Below are 22,324 nucleotides of genomic sequence, written 5' to 3' on the forward strand. Positions count from 1 at the left end.
TGCATTTTCAACTATGACATTTATTTTCTTCAGTAGGAGGTCTGGTACATAAATACCTTCTTTAAATTTTAATAAACTGTTCGGATAAAAACAAATCATGGAAAGTTTATAAAGGTGGTCATTTCAGTCTCATTTTGAACTCCACCGCACAGTAAGTTTTACATTTAAGGCTTAAACAATTCAGTTAATCATGTGAATTGCTAACATGCTACATTAATATTTACATCCACTCAAAATTATATAAAATACAAGCATTTTATTATTTGAGTTCAACAGTATTGCTTAGAATTACAAAATACAGCAATGTCTGAAATACTGAAGGTTTCATAAAAGCAGCAATTTTCTCCCATTCCCAGTCTTCACTGTCCAGAAAATTACCAAAATATTTATCATGTAACATAAGCCATGGATCTAGAAGCATGACCATCATGTCTTAAGACACAACTTAAACATAAATGAAAATTGGCAAATAAGCATGACATTGCTAAGAGTCCAATTATAAGTCTCTGTGCTCTATGTATTACAGTATTTTTTTTTCCAGTCAAAAAATAATAGTGTGTTTGGATAGAAATTCAGAAGGCAGACAGGCTTTGAGATGAATAGTGCTTCTGTCATTAACAGTGAAGAACCACTTTGGTGACTGATGAACACATTTATATTCATATTGAGAATCCAACCTGTAACATTGTGCAATTCTTCATAGATTCATCACAACAAAAATCTCACATTTTCCATACGTGTAATTAAATACACGAGTTCTAAAAGCTACAGGTGAAGCTTCAACCTTTGAAATGTACACTCAGTTCATTTTGTCACAGTAGAAACTGTGTGTACTTACTGGGGATGAATTTTGCTATAATTCAACTGAAAACTATTTAACCATTTTGGTCCCCATGTGCAAAAAAAAAATCTACATGAAGCATATTTTCCCTTCTCCCTTTCTTTCACTTGTGTCTCCATAGCAGGTTTTTTATTATTATTATTTTCTTAAGTGCATGACTTTTTTCAAGTAACTAGCCTATGAAAAATCTATAAACAGCTTAAAACATCAGGAAGAAATTCCAAGGAAAAGCATTTTCACAAAGATAGCATTCTGCACTTATTTTTTTTTTTAAAGAGCATATAAAAAGAAATTGATAGGGTATAGGTTCTCACATTTATACTAAACAAAAAGAATTCCTGTTGTATTCAAAAGTAGTTTCTCAGCATATGCAAACTATGCATCTTCCCTTTAGTATTATTCAGAATACATTAAATTAGCCTATAAAAATACAGTATGGACAAGTTCTTCTCATTCCCTGACATATGAATTCACAATTTTGACACAAAAATTGTAAACTTATTACATTCAAAATACATTTCTTAAGTCTTTTAGAATTTAAGTACTGAGGTGTCGGCAGTCGGAGCTCTTGGTATACAGCAGAAGTACATTATTGCAGAGCCTTTACACAGAAGTAGCTTACTACAGTTAGAGAAGTTTACTCTTCCCATATATTTCTGTTGCTACCAGGAGGAAAAGAAAGGCTTCCTGCTATGAAAGGTCTGTGTGAATGCGTTACTCAGATGAACAATTCGGCCCTGACTTCCAGTGCTACTTCGCTCCACAATCACACGTGGCATCTGAACAAGCTGAATGGGACTTTTTCCATCCTTTAATGCCTGAGTAAGGTTTAGTATCTAAAAGAGTAAAAGCAGGTAAGGTGAGGGCACACAAGTTAATCTGTGGCTAACAGGCTTATAGGTTTAGCTGTCACTCGTTTTATTCAATAACACAGTCTTCTACAGAATTGATTTATCAATTCCAAGTAGAAATACCTTATTTGGTAACATTATAACATCCAACTGCTATTTGACTATCTTACTCTTTTATTATGTTAATCCTCTTCCAATTTTTAAAAAGGAAGATAGACAGATCTATAAGTAAATTATTACTTCCAAAACTTCAGTGCTCACTACCTACCCTGATAATTTGCTCCATGTTCAATAGTATCCTTACTGTAAACTACAGCAAGCATTCAAATTCAGTTTTGCTGACATACTTGCATTAGCTGTAATCTCAACCCCCTTTTTTCCCCTCTGGCACAATGTCTCTTCCCTTGTGCAACTCACTGACCTTCTGTTCATTCCACACTTCCATGGCTGAAGAAATTCCTTAGCATGGCTTAATGCAAATCGGCTCTTCTAGAAACTCCTCTTTTCACTTACATTTCCTAAGTCCTAAGGCAATCCTCTGTAGGTCTGCATTACTTGGTTGCATAATTGCTATATTCTTGAAAATTGTTTAAGTTGGGTTTGAAACTCTTCCCAGAATTTTTCCCCTGCTTCACAACAACATGCTTCTAACTACTTTCAGTTCCTCAGATTTAAAGTTGCCTGAAGCCTAACGTACAAAATACATTGCCCTTTATCATTCTTACATTTAGGTTCTTCTTTTTTTAACAACGTATTTTAACAGGTATTTTGGCTATCACTCCAAACAGCATGAACTAAAGATTACTATCTTCTTTCATAATCAATGTAGTTATCCATTTTAACTATAAACTTACTTGAAACATACTTTTTTTTTTTTTTTTTTTTACACCAAAAGCAAGTCTAAATATCATTGCTAGAAGGCATCATTTGTAGTGACATATTCTTGCAAAGGTAGAAAAGTTTTTTTAAAATTCTCTGCTGAAATCCCCCTCAAGAAAAACGTTGGAAGAAAGGGTCCAGATTCAGCCTTTTTAGGGGGAAATTAGTTTAGACATCCTTAGCTAGATCTCTCACAATTATAGAAATTAGCTTTTTTCCCTGTAGCTTTTTCTTAAAGAACAGATTCCCTGTAGCCAATCGACTCATCACAAAAAGCCACTTAACCCAGTTTAAGATGGATGAATACTTCAGCGTACTTCCAGCAACTGCACAAACTTCTCCAAATAATTATTTCAAAAATAACTATTAATAATTAAATGGAATAAGGTTTGTTGGCTTTTAGCCAACACACAAAACTAATGTTAACCGAGAGTATGTTTGACTAAGAACAGTAGTCTTGTGCAAGGCACTTCCTGATATAGGAAAAAAAGTCAGATTAAGCCACTCCTGGAGTTGTGAATGTCTGGCTTTAAAGTACCCATGCTGAATTTAAGAATACAGGAGTCACTCTCAGTAAATTCAGGGCTAAAAGGACTATTAATTCATCCAATTGTTTTCACAAATCACTGGTTTATGCCTAGCTTACTCCAGAATGAATTGAATTAAAGTTTTAGCTAAAGCTTGTTTTCTAGCACATCACACCAATTTTAAAGCAGCAAGGAGATGAAGAAAACCTTTTCCTCCCTTGCTTCAGTGTTCTTAAAAAAAGGCTTAGTTGTCACCAAATTTCTAATCTGGAAATACCTGAGTTACTTTGCTAATCACTGGTTCTGACATCTGCTAGGATGAAGAAATTCTATTACCTCATTTCTTCCTTGTAAAACTTTAATGAAGTTAATCCTCCAAAATTAAGTCATATTTAGTAACATACCTATATTTCCCACCATTTTTTTCCATCCAAATTCATGACTATTCTTTGATGGATTGTTTTTTAACTAAGCATATACAGGTATGTACATCTCTAAGCATATACAGTCTATACAGCATATACGTCTAAGCATATACAGGTATGTACATCTCCATTCCCTGCCCCCCCCCCCGAAAAAAAAACACACCAAACCTCCAACTACATTTTAGAAAATATTTTATAAAAGAAAAGAAACAGTATGTGCTGTTGTCTTGAGTATATGCCAATAAGAACAACCTCTAGAAAGAAATTTAGTCTAAGATGAAAAGACCTTCAAGTGTCTTTCAAATGTATAGGAGTTTGTGTCCCCCTACCCCCGAGATACAAAAATTAACATCTGAGAAGTGATGACAAATTATATATATATTTTTGAAATGCAGTCTTACCTGCCCCCTCATAACAGACATTTGGTTTTCAAAAGTAGCCTTGTCAAATCCTTTATCAGTCTTTATTAAAAACAAAAAAAAAACAGTTACTATAGGAAATGACCTATTTGTTTTCAGCTATGTGTTTGGCATGCAAATTAATCAAGTTCATCTTATGCACGGTCATATTTGCCAACACAACAAATTTCAGAAGAGTCCACTTATTGCAGAAAATTTGCATATATGAAAACAAATGATTTATCATATCATAAAAGTAGAATATATCAATAAATACCACTTAAGCCGGCCTACCTATGCATTAAACGCCAGTGCTAAACTACTTGGACCCACACCTTTACTCTGCAAATGGAATACCTCTTCCTCCTCCAGTTTTATTAAATCCTTCAAATTCTACTGGGTTTAACAGAAAACCCAGAGTCACTTTGAATGCAGCTGAGTCAGATGGAAATATTAGTGGCAGCATTTCAGGATCTAGCTTTGAAGTTACTGCTGCATTTTCATTAAGTTTGAAATCACATATTTTTTTTTCCACCCCGTTCAAGTGGAATAATCTAAATGATCATGAGATACATTAGTGAATTTTACAAGTTCTCTACCAAAACACATAATTGTTTATGGAATGTTTCAGACAAGGAGATTCCATTACACGTCAATGTTGTAGCACAGTTTCAGTATCTTTAAAATAAATTTGACAAAGTTTTCACTTGAAACCTTATTTAAAATAACAATGGTCAAGATTTCAGTATCAGCTTTACACAATAAAAGTACGTAAAATTAAGCATATAAAAGGTATACAGGTACTGTAAGTTATATTAAATGTAAGATTTCTTGGGCTAATACAGTTAAAGTGTATACACACTATAGAGGTATGTTAAATGGAATCCTTACAGATATTTGAGATATAAAAATTAACTAGCCTTAATTATGTGATACTTAAATATATAAAAATTAATTATGTGTTCAGATGGGCTGATTAGTCACAACGGTGATGGTTTCCTCTAATTATATAAACCCATGCCAGTGTTAAAGCTGCTTCATGGCATACACAAGTTAAAATCATAAAAAGAAAAAACAGCTAATAATTGCAATGGAACAGTTAGGTTCTTCAGTAATGTCAAATTCACGGTAACCTGCTCACCTTAAATAGTTCATGAAGATCTTCACAAAGATCCTGTACAAAGTTCATATCAGAGATGCGAGGAAGAACTAAGTCTCTGGTCTCCTGAGAGAAGGGAACTTGTGCTTGAGGAAGCCAAGCCCAGTGAAAGGGATCTAAATGTAGGTAAAACACATTTTCAGATTAACAACAGGCAAAAATTAAATTTTTAAATGCTTACCACTGCTGTGTTCCCTCTTGAAAGTTCTCAGTAACACACACTTTTTCACAGCATTGCCTGTTACCCCACATACCTCATCTGGCTGCAACTACAAAAGCAACTACTTAGCTTTTTTCCAAACAGTGAAAACATATTTAAGTATTTAGTTTAAGCAATAACTAAATACTGTAAACAGAAGTAGAGGCTTTCTCCTTGTGCAGTAATGCAGTTTCCTCTGGAATAAAATAATGGCTACAATCAGAAATCTTTCAGATGTTCAGTTTATACTGAAGAACAAAGAAGTACCTATTTTTAACAGTCTTTTGTTTCTATTAAGATGCCTTCTTCTAAGTACACTGAGAAAAATATTCTGAATTTTTCATGTAGCTGCTATTAATCAGCTTCTTCAAGAGAAGGCAAGCATTGCCATGTTTCCTACCACCTTTAAGGGAAGGAGGCATTGCCATGTCCGCAGAATTGACTGTAGCAGAGAGATACCTTGGGACAGCAGCTATTGAGTATCAAGATGTCTAGGACTACGCAGAGCTGTGAGTGGGGTAATTAGCTAGCCTTTTACCCACAAAACTAGCCCACACTTAAGTCATAATTACCTGTTTGGCTAATAGTTCAGACAAATAATTGTAAGCACCGCCAGGCACTTCCCTCTAAACTCTAAGTAGTCAGAGATGTTTTCAGATGCAATCTAGATTTATTGGAAATATCAATATCCGATCTGCTTGGACATAGTATTAACTGGAGATTACTAAGCTAAAGCTGAAGAGGAGTAAAAATAACATGCAGATTGTCTGCTTATTCACTTAAAACAATACCCTTAAAATACTTTTGAAATAGAAAATTTGCCATTAGAGAGACAAGTTGTATATCCTTACACTCGAGTCATTTTATATGACATTAAGAGAAAAATGTGAGAAACACTGGTATTTTTTCAGTTCCACTACCAGTTTACACAGTTTTAAGGGTTAACAAAAACACACATTAACAAGGATGAAACTGCATATGCCACTGCAGAAATACAATTCATTGCTAACTTTCTGAAGTAAAGTATGCTATTATTTAAAGATTCGATATATAACTACAGTGATGGGTTATAATAGTAAAAAACTATGAAACCAGACTGCAAATACTTATTTAGAAGTTACTTCCCCCAAATTATTGAAGAATGCAACACTTACACGCCCTCCACTCATCAGGATGCTTAAAAGGAAAAGCTAATCCATTGTCAATTGCAGCAATTTTAATAGTAGATTCTTCAGCTACAGTCCACTGGATATCCTAGGGAAGGAATATTTCAAAGGGATGCTTATGTGCTTACAAAAATAGTGATATACATTAAAATACAAGTACAAGATAAGCAGCACAGGAATAGCTGTAGAAATGTAGAAATGTAAAATGTACTTAAGAAACAGCAGACAGTTTTATTACTAATAGTCCAAACTAGTAAAGAAAAAAAGCACAAAAATAACTTCCAGCAGTGCTCTCTCTATTCAGGCTAGTCTAATCCAAATAGCTTTTCCACTCACTTTGCCTAGAATAATTTGCAGTATCAGATTTCTTAAGACTATGTACCAGGATTAAAGCCATTTACTTAATCCCAGGCAAGAACAAGATACAGAACAGTTCAGTGTTTCAGAATATTTTCTTACCTTATCTGACAGATCAGGCCCATCATCTTGTTTTTCGTACCTGACTAACCAGTTATCATTACCTCTGTCTTTAAACAAGAAAATGCATGTCACAACATGTCATTTACAAAGTAATGAGCATCTAAAATTGTATAGAAAGACTAATATTGTAAACTGAGGATTTACCAAAGGAGTCAGGCAAAACTGTTCACATACAACCCCTCCCCCCCAAATCAACACGTTTTACCTTTAATAAAACCTTTGAGGTAATTGATTTGCTGGAATGACTGAAAATTTACCAAGCATTCTTAACTATATATTACTTCTTTAGGTTCCCTAACTGGATGAATATACTGTAAAACATCAATAAAGAAATATCCTCGGATGCTGGCATGCCTGAAGAACACTAAAGATGCACAGCTCAGATGAAGCAACAAAGGAAACATTTCGATAAAACTGCCTTTGCATCTTAGAGGAAAAATAAATCACCTACAAAGTCAAAAGAAGAATCTCAGCCTCTGAGTGAAAGAAACACGAACCCAGGAGTACAGATACGCATCGCAGTTGTACTTCAGTGCCTGGTCACAATGAATACAAAGCATTTTGCACTGATGTGAAAGTGTGCTGTTAATGGTATCCAGCTTAGCATAAAAGGGATGGTAGTTGTGGCTTCTCTTATCCTTCCTGAACCCCCATCATCCCTTACCCTAATTTGGGGAAACAAGTTAATAGCCAACTGACACAACTGAAGTGAAATGAAAGAAGTATTTGTTTTTGAACTCTTAAATTAAATAAAAACATTGTTTGGATATAGTCATTCTAATATTTAATGTTGATCCAACAAAAGGTTGCTGTTGATCCAACACAAAGTTGTTTGGATTTTGTCATATTCTAACATGTAATGTTTGCATCTCAAGTTTTGTGGTTTTTAAGAAGTTTTAAATGCAGCATTCTGGCCTTCACTTGCAAGACAAACATTTGAAATGCATTAACGCCTTCATTGATAGCTTTCAGTCAGCATTATTTACAATTTCTGTATCAAGAGAATAGGGACATACTGCAGGACACTATGATACCTGTATTTCTGATGACATAATCTAAGATAACCAGTCTTTCAAACTGTGACTGGAATTCTTTCCGTGTGTTTTCAGGTAAAGGATCAGTTTCAAACTTCCTGAGCCAGTAGTCAGCTTCCTTATATCCTTCAACAAACAGCTGGAAGGAGCCAACCTGAAACATTAAAAAACTGTGTATGGAAAACACTCCCACATAGGTCCATTTAAATAATTTTATCTTTAACAGAAAAATTGATGATATCCTTTCACAGTACAGAACAGGTGGAAATATTACACCACCTAGCAGGAGTGATATACATATAAAAAAAAGATTAAGTGTTTTCTTTTTCACTCCTAAATTCTTAAAAAAAAAAATCAAAAAAATCTATCATTAGGATTTTTTTTGTTTGGTTTGTTTCTTAATGTGTTTAAGTACTCAATGAGTTTACCGGGAACAAAGCATAGCCAGACAAACCAACATAAATGAATGTCTGGTATTACGAGTAATATTTCAAGTAAAGAGGAAGAAATACAATCTATTCTTTTTCATTGGGAACAGTTGGTTCACCAGTTCATAGGAAACTCACCAAAATCTACAGCAGAAAAATCTTCCTCTCTGAAAAGCTTGTATGTTCATTGATGAGACCAGCAGCTTTGGTTACTTTTTTTTTTTCAAGACAGATACTTTTTGCATGAAATACTTTTCCCAAGAGTCCAAGGAATAAAACTACAGACTGAATAGACTCCATATGTGTGGGCAACAGCAAAGATGCTCAAGATTAAAATTGAAAAGAGGGATTATATTTGAGACATAAAATGCAGATAGATGCACGCATGCTGAGATGTGGATGAATATACAGTGTGTCGAGTAACCATGCTGATACCAGCTTGCATAACATGTGTCACATGAACCAAAATTGCTTGAAATGACAAGTACCAGTGCTGTACATAATCTGTGTTTTTAAAGATTAGGAGTAGACACTGTGGTGAGGTTCTGGGGATACAAGAAAGATGAGAGGTTTTTGTCAGTGAAGTAATGTACACAAGAAGGAAGGTAGGATGAACGTAACAATAGGATACCTGAAAGAAGAAAAACAAATAGAAGGGAGAGAAAGATTTAGGAAATATGAAAGAATTAGATAAATACCAATGGGAGAAACAATTATGCAATATAAAAAAAGACACTGAAGGGAATGTCACTAAACAGTCAAGAAAAGCACAAAGAGGGAGGTACAATATTTTAATGTGCTTTTCTCCTCCAACAGAAAAGCTAGCCTGCAAACTGATATAAAAACGGTTAGATCATAAATATAGTCTAAGAGAAGAAATGCTGTAAGAGTGGTCAGATTTTGCCTAGTAACAGTTATATCAACCATCAATCATTCAGAAATAATTTTTAAATAGGCAACAAGCTTTTTCTTCTACTGTTGACGGTTTTTTTATTATTCAAGGTTTTGTATGAGTAAGGAAAAACACAGATCACTTATCTTTAATCTTACCTTAGGAGGTAGTCCAATTCGATTAAATTTTTTACCAACTTTTGGCACTTTCTCTAAAGCGTATTTTTTTCCTCTTGACTTTGCACGATCTATTGCACTGTAATTAAAGGTCTCACTGACAAGCCAGACAACCTTAAAATATGAAAACATAGCCATTACAAATGTTAAAAACACAGCACAGTTCTTTATTTTATTTACAGATTAACAGAAAATTTTATGCTCAGTTGCAAAGAAAGCAAAAAGGAGCATCAGGCATTTCCAACAGGCAAGTTTTATAGGAAAAGGTGAATATTTGTGATTTTACATATCCCAAACAGAAATGTGATGAAATACGTTTAAATTTGAATCTTTATATGCTGCTATTTGCAATCCTGATGCTTCACACCAAATTACAAAGCACAAAAATAGCAGAAAATACTAAAAGCTAAAGTAGCTCAAAAAAAAAAAAAAAGAAAGAATTAAGCTCTCAGACTTACCCTGTAAAACAAAAAATATACAGTCACTGTTTCTACACTAAACCACTGTGCACTAGGACTTGCAATAGTCTGTAATTGACTCAGGACTAATGCATGATACACAAAGATGTCTTCACAACCACAGTCCAGAGACCGACACATCTGTGACTGTATATTTGCATTCAATAATTTATATATTTGAACTTTTACCTTAGTTTTGGGTACAACTCCTAGCCCCAGCTTGTCATCTACAAGATAGGCACCAGCTTCAGAGAGATATCCCTGATTTGGAACGAGGCAGCCTCTGCCAAAGCAGCAAGGACAACAAATCTTGTGAAAATATTTGGTCCATTTTGGATTTAGATGTCCATAAGGCTCTTCAGATTTTGGTTTGAATACTCCAATAGTTTTCTAGGATAAATAATATAAAATTAAACTATGAATGCTTTAAGTTGCAAAATATTAACCAATACTTTCAGTTAAAAAGTTTTCAAAATAATTTTAAATACTAACCATTGCATTTTACAATTGCTCTTTTTAGATAACATCATAAAACTAGATCTAACAAAAGATATATAAAAAGATAATAATATAGATCTAATAATAAAAAGATAATAATAATAGATCTAATAAAAGATATATCAAATAGATGCATCACTGAACGCTTTTCTAGAAGTAGCACAAATTCAAATTAAACTCTTCATAACAGAAAATCAAAACCAGCTAACATTTACTAGTTTTACAAAATTAAAAAGGACTGCATTTTAAAATAGAAAAGAGCTTTTAAAAGTAGCTTCAAAAAGCAGTTTCAGCTTGATTGATTGATTAGATATTCCAGATTTATTAGATATTTGAGACAGAGACAAAATGGCTCCAGGAAAGCAACAAATATACAGAATGCAAATAATCAAGTGTTACATTTTATATTTTGTATTCATTTTATTTATTGCTTTTAGTTAGAATAGATCAAAATAAAAAACTGCACTTTGCAATTCCGAAGAGTGGTGTAATTTACTACTGCCGTAGATTCCTTGACTCGAAGCTGACAATTCATACTGTCAGCCACTATTTTCATTGGAGACATTGAGCCAAAGCTTAAAATTACTCAAAGTACTGTGTTCAATTTTGGACATTATGCTTCAAGAAATCCGTGAACTAACTGGAGAAAATTGTAGAAAACAATCAGCATAAGCAGAAAAATGTGAATAATGAAAGATTGTATGAACTGAGGTTGTTTAGTCTAAAGAACAGAAAATGGGACACAAAATGAACCATGCAACAGCTTGCTATAGAGAAACAAATAACACATTTACTGTTAATGAAACAAGAAATCATATGCTTAAAACCCAGCAGATAAAATACAAAGCAAAACTCTTTTGAACCAGACTGCAACAAACTTCTGGATTGTGCTGTCTCCAAAACAGGATGCCACTAAGAACATGTTAGCCATGCATTCATCAGGAATCCTGTTAATGCCTGTGCTGTAAAGCACGATTGTCTTAAAGAGATGATTTCTCAAGGTGCCTCCTACACATGATTCTATATTTGTTAACCTCAAACCGCAAGATTCTTATTACACTGAAATAGATAACCTTCCAATTACATGTGATAAACTCTAGCCTAATGGTCCTATCTAATAAATATTGAAAACAACCATTTAAAATATTTTCACATATTAATTTTTCTGAATCTTTACCAAAAAAAAGTGACTCTCTAAATAAACCAAACATTGACGGTAGCCATACCACAGTTTTCGTAGCTGTTTAACACTACAAGTCATAAATAAATTTGCTGGCTGTCAGAAACTAGCATCCTTCTCCATGAACTGCCAGTTCTGCTAGATTATGGAGATGAACTAGCTAGTTGTTCTGGACCTGCCTTTAATCCCGCTTTGGACAAAATTAGCTACAGGGAATTTGCTTCATTCCATTTGTAAACAGTACCCAAGCCACCAGACACTAGTACAGCACCTGTCCTGCCCATCCGGTTGGAGTCATCCCATCAACTACCAGAACAAAGAGTTACAAAATATCACTAGTTGCATTCATCCTATAAAATAAGCTTCCTATCAAGAGGAAACATAGTGACAAAAGTTCTCTTATGTTTTCAACATGCTGCTATCTGTGATTCGAAGAGTATCTTCAGAATTGCAAGCAAATTCTATGCAAGGGAACATTTACTATTCAATTTAGGCCTCCACAAAAGGCTTTTAAGTTTACAATAAGCATTCTCTGTGACATGACAGTCCGGGATGCAAACCTATGTTCTCTGCACATAATACATCAGTAATTGGCCTTTTTAAAAAGTCACAATGCTTTGGAAACTGAATGTACTTGGTATACGACTTTAGTCAAAACCCCAACGTTAGGTTTAGAATTGTTAAGAAGTTATTTAAGTATTCCTGTTGACTCACACGTACCTGCCTGCTCAAAACAAAGCTAGCAGCTTTCTGTTTCTCAGAGACGCAGTGGTGTACGTGGTAGTATATGCCAAGCCATTCATGATCTCCTTTCTGAGTCACTCTCTGGGTAACACTTCCCGCAAACTGAACGTTCTAAGAAGGAGCTTAGCTCGTTCCAGTACTCGCCTGGACCACGCTGTGCTGTAGCATCAAATCGAGATATGGTTTTCAAGTTTTCCCTCAAGTTTGAGCCATGATAAATTTTTCAGAGCCACTGATGTTGAGGACCGGAGTAAAACCAGACAGCTCAGTAAGCAGACAGCCCAGCAGGCCAGCCTTCATTGTGCAAGCCGAAACCAATTTCTAGACAGGCTCCATTGACATTACCAGTTAGCCAAGAGCTGGATGGTCAGAAACACCTTGCAGAAGAGTTTGTGTTTGCAGCAGACGATCTCTTTTTCTTTCCTGGTTACACAGTGAGCAATGAATGCAGAAATATTCATCATTTCAGCAAGAGTGCTGCTCAAGTACTGAACTGCTGCTTATCAGTATAGAACTATGCCAATAAAATACACAAAGGTGATAATTTTAATTAGACAATTTTAGTTTTGTATTTCTGGAAGAATCAAATCAGTAAGATGACCTAGTGGCAACGTCTTAGCTCTAAGCTGGTATTAGCGTGGGTAAACAGTGCAGAAGCTGACCAGTAAGAAGGCTGAGTGCATCTTTTAATAAGCTCTTTCCCACATAACGAGAAGATTACTCAAGAAGAGTAGGAGAAAGCAAGTCACAAAACTGGTCTGAAGTAGGATGATGCAACACTCCGTCAAACAGGACATGAAATCCATTCTACAAATGGGAGTCAGAGTACTGGCAAAATTATATTTTTTAATCAGACCTTTAATAAGGATAACAAATTTAGGTAAGGTCTAAGCGCGAAGAACAAAAGCAAAATTCAAAGTAAGCTAGGAATTCAGTATTATTCTCAGTCATGGTAGTAAATATTTTTTTGCAATATTTTGCAATGAAATCTTTCTGGCCTCCACTAAAAAAAAAAAATCACCAAATTTTTAGTTTAAGTCTTCACTTCTCCTAGACACATTCAAAACAATGACCTGCATGAAGTGGGGAGAGGTGAGCAAGTCACTCCCGGGAACAAAACCAACACCCCACTGCAAAACAGAAATAAAACCAACAGAATCACCACATAAGAAACATAGAAACAAGGTGCTCCATCTATAATACTATGGTTACAAAAACGATGCTTACGTTCTCATTAGCTCCTGGACACTGTGAGCCTCAAGCATCTCCTCAAAGATATTTACACACATGGAGATACACAACAAGAATGACTTTTCTAGCCCTATTGGCCCTAACTTTCAAAGAATAAGACACTTTGATTGCACAGCATTAAGAAAACTCCACTTAAGCAGATTGAAAACATTTTTAGCATAACACTGTAGAAGCAAGTTAAGCAATAAATTCTTTAAAAGTATTAGACAAGTATCTGCTTCCTTACTTGATTAATATACACCAGGAAAAAATCCTAAAATGTAATCTTAATTTAAAAATCTCTTCAAAAATAGTATACTACTTGAAAATGCATATATTAAATATACAAGCTGAAAACTGACAAAGAACTAAACTAACGAAGTAGAGAAGGGACTTGAAGTTAAAAAACTAATGAAACTGAACAAGCTTTCATAAAAACAGCATTCTAGGCATAAGCAAGAATCCCATAAACTGATTAGAGAAAAGAATGTTTTATTCGTCCAATTTCAAAAAGAGAGACCTCCTCCTTCCCAACCTACTTAGGCTCTCCTCCAGTAGGATGAGGGGGCTCACTGCTAACAAATGTTCCTGGAACACAAGAGCCTGAACTATAACATGCAGTTCTTGGATTTTCTAGAGGTAGTTCTACCACTGTACATTAGCAATAAATTTAGAATGAGAACACAACATAAGTTATTCACGTATTTATTTGAATTAAGTCAGGCAATCACTGACTCAAAAGCATAAATGTCATCATCAGAAATCTGGCATTAAAACAAGCTGGACATCTACGAAAAGTAAGTGGCAGAACAGGAATATATTCTGTACTGACCAACAATACGAATAAAAACTAAAACAAAAATAAAGATAATCCCTAAACAAATGGGAAATGACCTTTCTGGAGATGCAGGAAGTGATCTCGAAGGCGTTCTGAAAACCTAGGCACTTGAAGTGTTACAGCTTCCATGTCCACCTCGACTAGGATCTCAGAATTAACAAACATCTACATCTACCTAAAACCAAAGATTGTTGATGGAACTTAAAATAAAATTGGATAAAACAAATCAAAGGTATAGGGAACGGTCTTTTTGGTAGTTGCTGAAAATGTTTTGAGTCCTCCACTCTTTAGAACAGGTCCGTAAGCAAAGTATTTCTGATTTAAAGAAAACAGTGTGAAAGTAAGTCTGAAGTGTGAAGAAGTATGTCATCTTATTAAAGAATTCTACCCAAATGTTACTTTTCAAGCAATCTGTTCAGGTAACTAACTTCTTTGTCACCTCTTTGATGGTACCATACCTATTTCAGGTACCATTTAGTACTAAGGGAAAGAAAGGGAAACAAAAACTACCAAGTTAAGATTTAGCAGACAAGTATAAGTAAAAAGGCAGATTTGGTTGTATCACTCATCTTGCCAGTCTACCAATTATATAGGAGCAAAGAAACAAAACCATCTTAAATATAAGACAATCTACAAAGAAGAGATAAAAACATTGAAGGCTTGCTAAAGAACTCTTAACAGCACCCAAATTAGAAGCCCGGTTGTTTCAAAACAAAATCCATAGAAGTATACAGAGAACAAAATGTTAGATTCTGCACAAAAAAAAAAAAAATCCCTGAATTGTTTTCAGAGGTTAAAGAGACCCTTTTATTTCCTCCATATTTCTCTGGTGCAGATCATCCAAATCATGATAAAACTGCAACAGAGAAACAACAGTTATTTACATTTCTAACATCTTGCAGCATAAGTGAAGTCCAAATATTTACTTGTGTTGACTTTTCCAACATAGATTTTGGCATACCATAAAGTACTAAGGAACTTAGGTAAAAGGCTTTCAATTCAAAAGGAATTTATAAGTTTCATTTTAAATTAAGTGTTAGAGTCTCTGAATTTGAAATATTTTGCTCACCCCTTTTGGGTCCTTAGCAAAGTAGCTCCCACTGGATCCTTGAGAGATTCTTTCTGGGAAAACTCCACACTCTATAGCTTGCTCTGCTCTCAGAATGATTTCTGCAAATTCTGGATCATCTAAAAACGTATTCATATCAACAGCGTGTCCTGTATGCCCTGAAAAATAAGGAAATAAGCAATTTTAAGTGCAATTTGTACTAAGAATGAATAACAATGTAAGTAAACACACAGAAGAACTAATAGCTTTCCCTGCTAATGCTTTGTCAATAGCAGACTGAAAAATCCAGCCCATTAAATCAGTGCAAGCTTGCCCACTGATTTACCCACATCTAATAAACCTCAGCCAGATCTACAACACTTTTACAACATTTGAGACTACCCTTGCAAAGTGTTTATACTTTCCAATGATTTTTTAAAAATTTATTTACATAATGAAGCCTAAAAAAAAAAAAGAAAAATCAAAAATACCCATAAAAGATACATGAATGCACTAAAGATTTACATATCACTTTTATTAAGATTCCTGTTCCTCTGTAGAAAAAGCTAACAAAGTAAACTTGTCCATTAACCACTACTAGGATGGTATCACATCATTCAGCTCTCAGCTTGGCTAGCACGTTCACTAACTGCTCCTAAGACACAACAATGCTATTCACAAAGCAGTATGCTACACGTAGAGCTGACAAGTGGCATCCACATCCCAATCACGCATGGCATGCCAGCACCATTCCAGCATTAAAGCACCACCACTTGTAGAACTTCTTCGCACACTGACGAAAAGATCAGCTCTATGTAGATAAGGGACATTTAGAAAATTAACTAGAAAAGCAGTTGGCAGGCGTTAATACTTGTGTTACTCTTAAAACTTTTTCCAATTTTTTTGTGTGCAAGTTTTTAAACTGAAGATTTCTGCAACATATCTTTAGGCTAGCTTTCTCAGAGGTCAGTTTTTAATTCCTTGACATTAACCCCAGAACCTGTAACCATAAGAATCCTTACTGTCTCGGGGAATATATTCTTCAGTCATGTGTCTTCTTAAATGAAATATAGCTGCAGGAAGAATGTATTAAATTAAAAATAAAAAAAAATATATTATGCTGTATGCTCAAGAAAAAATATTTGAAACACAGGATTTGTTTGTGTTGCTACTGTGCTACTAGAAAGCCATCACTACGGCGACGGGGGCGTACAAAAACATATGGCTGAAAAGAAGGACGTTGGCAGTTTTAAGAAGTTTCCTTTCAGTTTACCAATAGTCCCCAAGTGAAAATATGCCACTTTACTCAGAAGCGGTGTCTGTTGAAAGTGGAAGAGTCTTCCAAGTTGGTTTCCTTCTTCCAGGATTAAAATAATCAAATTTTCCACTGTGAAAACATGTAACATTCACTTCTTGTTTCTAGTACTGTCTCTGAACTTAAAAGTTGTTGAGTGTTCAAGGTTCTTCTTGCAACAGCTGTGAAAATGACTCTTTCAAGAAAACCCCCATCCGGGAGACCAGGGCTCACCCCCACAGTCTAACTGTCCATCTAACTGTTCTCAAGTTAGTTCACACGAGGTCTGAGGCTGTGAAGCTGCTGTGTTTGAACGAAGAAGACATCCCAAGGACACCAGGGCTGTCACCCAAGTGTACACTTCAACCTGTTCTTCCATCAAGTTAGCAATGACATAAGCTAAACCAATATATTTTGTCAGTGTAGCATGACAATTCCTGTAACACTAAACTTCCTTTACACTCTCTTAACATTAGTAAGGGTTGTCCCTTCAACCAATTCCATCTCTTCCTATGCATGTTCTGACCATAATCGTATTACGAGACAGTCTCAGTGTTGTAATAATCATGCATAACACCTGGTGCATTTGTTCCACGTGACCCAGGCAACAGCAGGAAAGACTCCTGCACCTACAAGTGTCTGACAGACAGAGAAGGCGAGGACAGGGAAACGAGACTGAGACAAAAGATGCTGCTCTAAGACTTTCTTACATGGTCTTGGGCAGATCCCAAGAGCTCTGCATTCACCATCCTTATTGCCCCAGCAGGGCAAGACACATGGCTCTCGTCTCCACTCTGAAGCGTTACGTAATATTTTTTTCTTTTTTTTTTCCTTATGTTTAAACACATTATGCTAGCAAAAACTCCCTATGGCTACTAAGGAAAAGTTACTAGCATAGTTTATTTTGCTCAGATTGGTGGGGAAGGGTTGGTTGGTTGTTTTTACAATGAACTACTCTTGCAAAAGAAACTTTCTTTTTAAACCTGTCTCTGGCAAGAAATCCTACTGTATGATTAGAACAACAAATGAAGTCAGTGCCACAAACCTTTCTTAGAAGAGCTAACCCCTAGGTGCACACCTGTTTGCAAAGCCATAGGGCAGCAGAAAGCTTGAAAGTCTGAGGAGAAGCAGCAAACAACGGTTCTGTAGGTTATCACCTGGCACAAATACTTAACACTGGCCACCAGCCGTGCTCATGCTTTCCAGTTTCATAACTGAGCCCGCGCGTTTCTGGGTTTTTACCCCCCCCAATCCTCTCCCTCTTCGAGGTGGGATTCGGAGACACGGCAAGCAGAGAAATTCACGGAAGACAAACGTCGGAAGGGTGCCGGGGCCGCCCGCAGCCCCCGCTGGGTGCCGGCACGTACCTGCGGCGCGGCGGGGCTCCCTGCCCCAGGAGGGCCGCAGCAGGGGCTCCTCCTCGCCATCCCCCTCGGCGCCTTCCTCCTCCTCCTCCTCCTCCTCGTCGTCCTCCTCCTCCCGCGGCTCCCCGCACAGCCTGACGGCCCCGCCGGGCGCTGCTCTGACTACCGCTGGCGGCCCGGCGTGAGGCGGCGGCTCGGCGAGGCGCAGCAGCGGCTCCTCGGGCTCCGCCATGAGGGGACGGGGACGGGGGAGGCGCCGCCGGGCTCAGGCCCCTCCGCCGCGCCCCATGGCGGCCTCGCCGCCACCGCCGGGCCCGCCGCCGCGCCGCGCATGCGCGCTGCCCGCCCCCGCCGCCTGAGGGGGCTGAGGGCGGCTGCGGGAGCCCCCTGGGGCCGCCTCAAGGCCCGGGGGTCGCGGGTGCTGTGGTGAAACAGTGCTCGGGAAACCGCGCGGGGACGGGGAGGGTCCCGCTGTAGGTTATCTGGAGGGGGGAGCTGCCCGCAGGGTGCTGGGGCAGCGGCAGGTGCTAGGGAAACGGCGCTGTGAGGCAGCGCGGGGTGGTGGGGTGCAGCGCTGCGCCGTGCTCCTCGAGGAAATCGCACCTGCCGGCCTCAAAACGCTGGTCATGCAACAAAACAGCCCTGAAACGTCTCCTTTAGCTCCAAATCTGAAGCTGGATTGGTTCCTGGACACCAATTCCCGCTCCCCAGCTCCTCTCCCACCTTACAAGATGTTCTGCACAGGCCACAGAGTGCAACTTCCAAAGGGAAGCGGAAAAGCAATGAGGGAAAACAACACCAGCGTATCATAATTGTTTGCACCTTCCCACAACCGTCCTGACACGCTCTAACTGGAAGAATTCAGTAAAGTATTCACTGAAGTGAAACCCATCAGACGGCATCAAACTGTGACCTGGACGCAGCCTCCTACATTTCCCTATACAAGGGCACTCCTCCTCAGCACAGCACTCAGAGGCGTTAGTGAAATAAGACACAAAAACACATACTTGGAGTACCTTTACAGAACTGAGATTCTGGGCTGTACCAGGAGCGAGGCAGTTCTCAGCTAAAACAATTATGTGCATTTATTATTCATTATTCTCATAATTATTCATGCCATAATGATTCATTCTGTACATTACCTGGATCATGGAAAAAAAATTACTTTGCTCGGTTACTAACAAAATAAAGCCTCGCTGAAATACTTCACTTGTGTTTGTTTTGTCTCAGGTTACCTGTCAGCCAGTGGACTTTGGAACAAAGTTGGGATGTTTAGTTGTGTAATCATTAGTATCTGTAACATTTGTTAAAATCTGTTCACATTTACATTTCTGTTTCCATTCCTCTCTATTCAAAATGAACATATTCAGTCAATTGTGACTCCAAATGAATAGGCATTTTATGCCCAGTAAACAAGAATATGAAGTATACAACAACTGGATGCAATGTGCAGCGCAGAAAATTATCCTGCTTATTTTCTGCATGAAGCAAACAAAAAGGTCAGACTAAAATGAGAAACCTCTTAACATGTTGCTCAGCACATCACTACAGAAGAATGCGTCTTCCTTTAGCTACAGTAGTTGCAGTAGGTTTAGTTACAGTAGGGTGAGTTGTTAGCATTGTGTTAAACAGCTCACCCATGGGTTTCTAAAAGATTTAAGAATTATTTCTTTTGAATAAGGTAAACAAGAAATAACTCATCAGTTATTTCTTCTGCTTTAGGGATCCATCTACACATGCTAGTGTACGTGTACACACACTTAACGCTTACTTTTGATCTGTTGTAATGAGAATTCTGTAACTTGCCCATGTTTTGATCTCAAGAAGCCTTTACATTGCCTCCGTCTTCAATGGTGCAGAGTTCAAATGTTACAACAGCTCATCATTCAACAAAATACACATCACCATAATAGTTATTAACAAACAATTAATTTTAAATCTGAGTAGCTAATACTCTCAATTAGCTACCTGGACTAAAATTACTAACAATTAGAGCATGCAAATAAGTTTGCTCATTTTCCTCATGCTGACACTTTTGCCTCTATCATTCTAGCCCACAGTCCGCCTTCTCATTTGTTTATAATATCAGTCTGAGCACCACGTCAAAACATTGGAACGGGACAAACAGAAAAAAAAACAACAGGGAATGCATACTCAAAGTGCACTTTTTGCTTTAGGTGAGCGCCCTCTTGTGATCCTTTCAAATAAAGAACAAGCCGAAGAGTTCTGTTTCTAAAATAACATCAATACAATGCCTCGTAACAGTCCAAACGCAGAATGACTATGGAGACTAAGAAGCAGGACAATTCAATTTGCAAAGCTCTTTTATGCTGAAAAGGGTAAGAAACTGTGTTAATCATAGTCTCAGCTGACAATTCAAACAGGCGTGTAAGATTACTCAGACAAAACACCTGACAGATCCTAATCAGGGTAATTAAACATACAGAATCAAGACGGTGACTGTGTACTTTTCTCATGTTATTTAGCCACCTGAGCTTAAAAGTGTAAAACAGAAGAATCTGATAAGACTTCATCAACAAATTCAGTCGACCAGGCAGGTTAATATGAAGCCCTGGAACAAACACTCTTGTGTGTTTAATGCGCCCCTTCGTTTTTTTGCATGCTAGCCACTGGTTATTTCAGCACAGCAAAGGGCAACCTGCCAGCCCCCATGGAGTGACAAGTACAAGGGTGGGAAGGTTCCTGCCTGCTCAGGCTTTGCTGGCAATTCCTAGCAAAGATGCAAGGCCTGTCCCAGGTTTCCTACTGGCCTGTCTATTTTCCCAAATAACACAAAAAGGAAGAAAATGGGATCATTCCCAGCAGCACGTCTCCCTACCTATCACACAATTTTTGCTTTTTTTTTGCTGAACTGCCTGACTCGGGTAGGGCGGGCCTGAATTTGGCTGCATACACCACCTTGATTTACCACAGACAGCTCAACTTTGTTCGCAGAAACCTCCTGAGGAGCAAAAGGGTCTCCTTACCCTGAGGGGCACCCGAAGGGGGCGTTACGTGGCTGTTCTCTACCGCTAAACTTTTGGGGGAAGCACACCCCAGCCAGCTCTCCTCGGCCAACAAGTCTACCTCCCTCGGGGTTCGCTCCCCGAGGGCCGGGCAGCCGCCGGCCGCCACCTCGGTCCTCAGAGGAGCCGAGGAGGGGAAATGGAGGCCCGCAGCGGCGCGGAGCAGCCCGACACCTCTCGGCGGCACCCGGAACGGGCCCGGCCTCCGCCAGGGGAGGGCCGCCGGAGCAGCCGGGCGGCGCATGCGGCTCCGCGGGGCGGGCAGCGGCCGGCCGCGCTGCGAGCGGCGCTGGAGGCGAACCCGCTCCGCACCGCTCCGCTGAGGGGAAGCCGGGTTTCGCCCCCCGGCCATGAACGCGGAGAACTTCGGCTCCAGCGAGCGCCTGGTGGCGGCGGCCTACGTGCGCCAGGGGGCGCAGGGCCGCCGCGGCCATGAGCTGCTCCTGCGGGCCCTGCTGGAGCAGGTAACCGCAGTGCCGCTCCCCGGCCCGGCCCCGGCCCCGGCTGAGCCCGGGGGGCTCCGAGCTGGGGCCGGGATCTCGGGCAGGGAGGTCCCGGGAGAGCGGCGTGCCCGGACCTGCTGCCACGGGCCGGCCCGGGCCGCGCGGGGGGGGGGCGAAGGGCTGCCTCAGGGCTGCCTCAGGGCTGCCTCAGGGCGCGCGGGGCTGAGGGAAGGTGGCAGGCAGCCAGATTGTTTCGAAATGCGTTGATAACGAAATTAAATCCCTCTCGTGAGGTGCCGGAGGGATGTGTTTCTTTGTCTCCGGAGCCATTGTCGATGGTTTCTTGAATGTTTCAAACGTTTTCATTAGTCACATCATCCACCATGACAGAGTTCGCATTCCTACAACACGTTTAACCTAAAAATACGATTGAATTAGCTTTGTTACCGAAAGCAAAAACAAAACAACAACAAAAACCACTAAACTTTGATTTGCAATAGGAATGGTTTACAGTGCCTTTCCTTTGAGGGTCTTCTCTATACTTCACCAAGATGACTGCGGTTCTAACACCGAGAGGAGCACACAAAACTCTGTATCTGCTTCCAGCCCTATACAAATTACTTTCAGAAGGTAGTTAAGTCTTGAAGTATTAGGGTAATAACTGGAAAGGAAACTACGTGGATAGGAAGATGAGTTACAGCTGAAACTATATTCTGCTTATAATTAGTATTTTTGTTACTATTATC

At 38.6% G+C, this 22,324-nt stretch overlaps 2 protein-coding genes across 3 annotated transcripts in view; one reads left to right on the forward strand and one right to left on the reverse strand.

The window, feature by feature from the left end:
* PI4K2B (phosphatidylinositol 4-kinase type 2 beta) lies at nt 1-21,487 on the reverse strand (the record flags this gene model as incomplete). Of its 2 annotated transcripts, none has more annotated exons than XM_080590878.1 (10): nt 1-1,677; nt 3,925-3,984; nt 5,063-5,196; nt 6,434-6,533; nt 6,905-6,972; nt 7,960-8,113; nt 9,438-9,569; nt 10,103-10,303; nt 15,473-15,630; nt 21,097-21,487. In XM_080590878.1, the coding sequence occupies 10 exons, from the start codon at nt 21,485-21,487 to the stop codon at nt 1,504-1,506; spliced, it is 1,572 nt and encodes a 523-aa protein (XP_080447004.1). In that variant the 3' UTR covers nt 1-1,503. The 2 variants fall into 2 exon arrangements, with proteins under 2 accessions (XP_080447004.1, XP_080447005.1); XM_080590879.1 differs by lacking the exon at nt 21,097-21,487 and adding an exon at nt 18,113-18,448.
* Nucleotides 21,466-22,324, forward strand: part of SEPSECS (Sep (O-phosphoserine) tRNA:Sec (selenocysteine) tRNA synthase) — a 26,763-nt gene continuing 25,904 nt past the window's right edge. Inside the window, exon 1 of the mRNA XM_080590881.1 lies at nt 21,466-21,599. Coding sequence (XP_080447007.1) covers nt 21,486-21,599 — 114 coding nt within the window. The 5' untranslated portion in view covers nt 21,466-21,485. The remainder of the gene's footprint in view (nt 21,600-22,324) is intronic.

Source organism: Anser brachyrhynchus (assembly GCF_964034855.1).
Source record: "Anser brachyrhynchus genome assembly, chromosome: 4".
Classification (NCBI taxonomy): Eukaryota; Metazoa; Chordata; class Aves; order Anseriformes; family Anatidae; genus Anser; species Anser brachyrhynchus.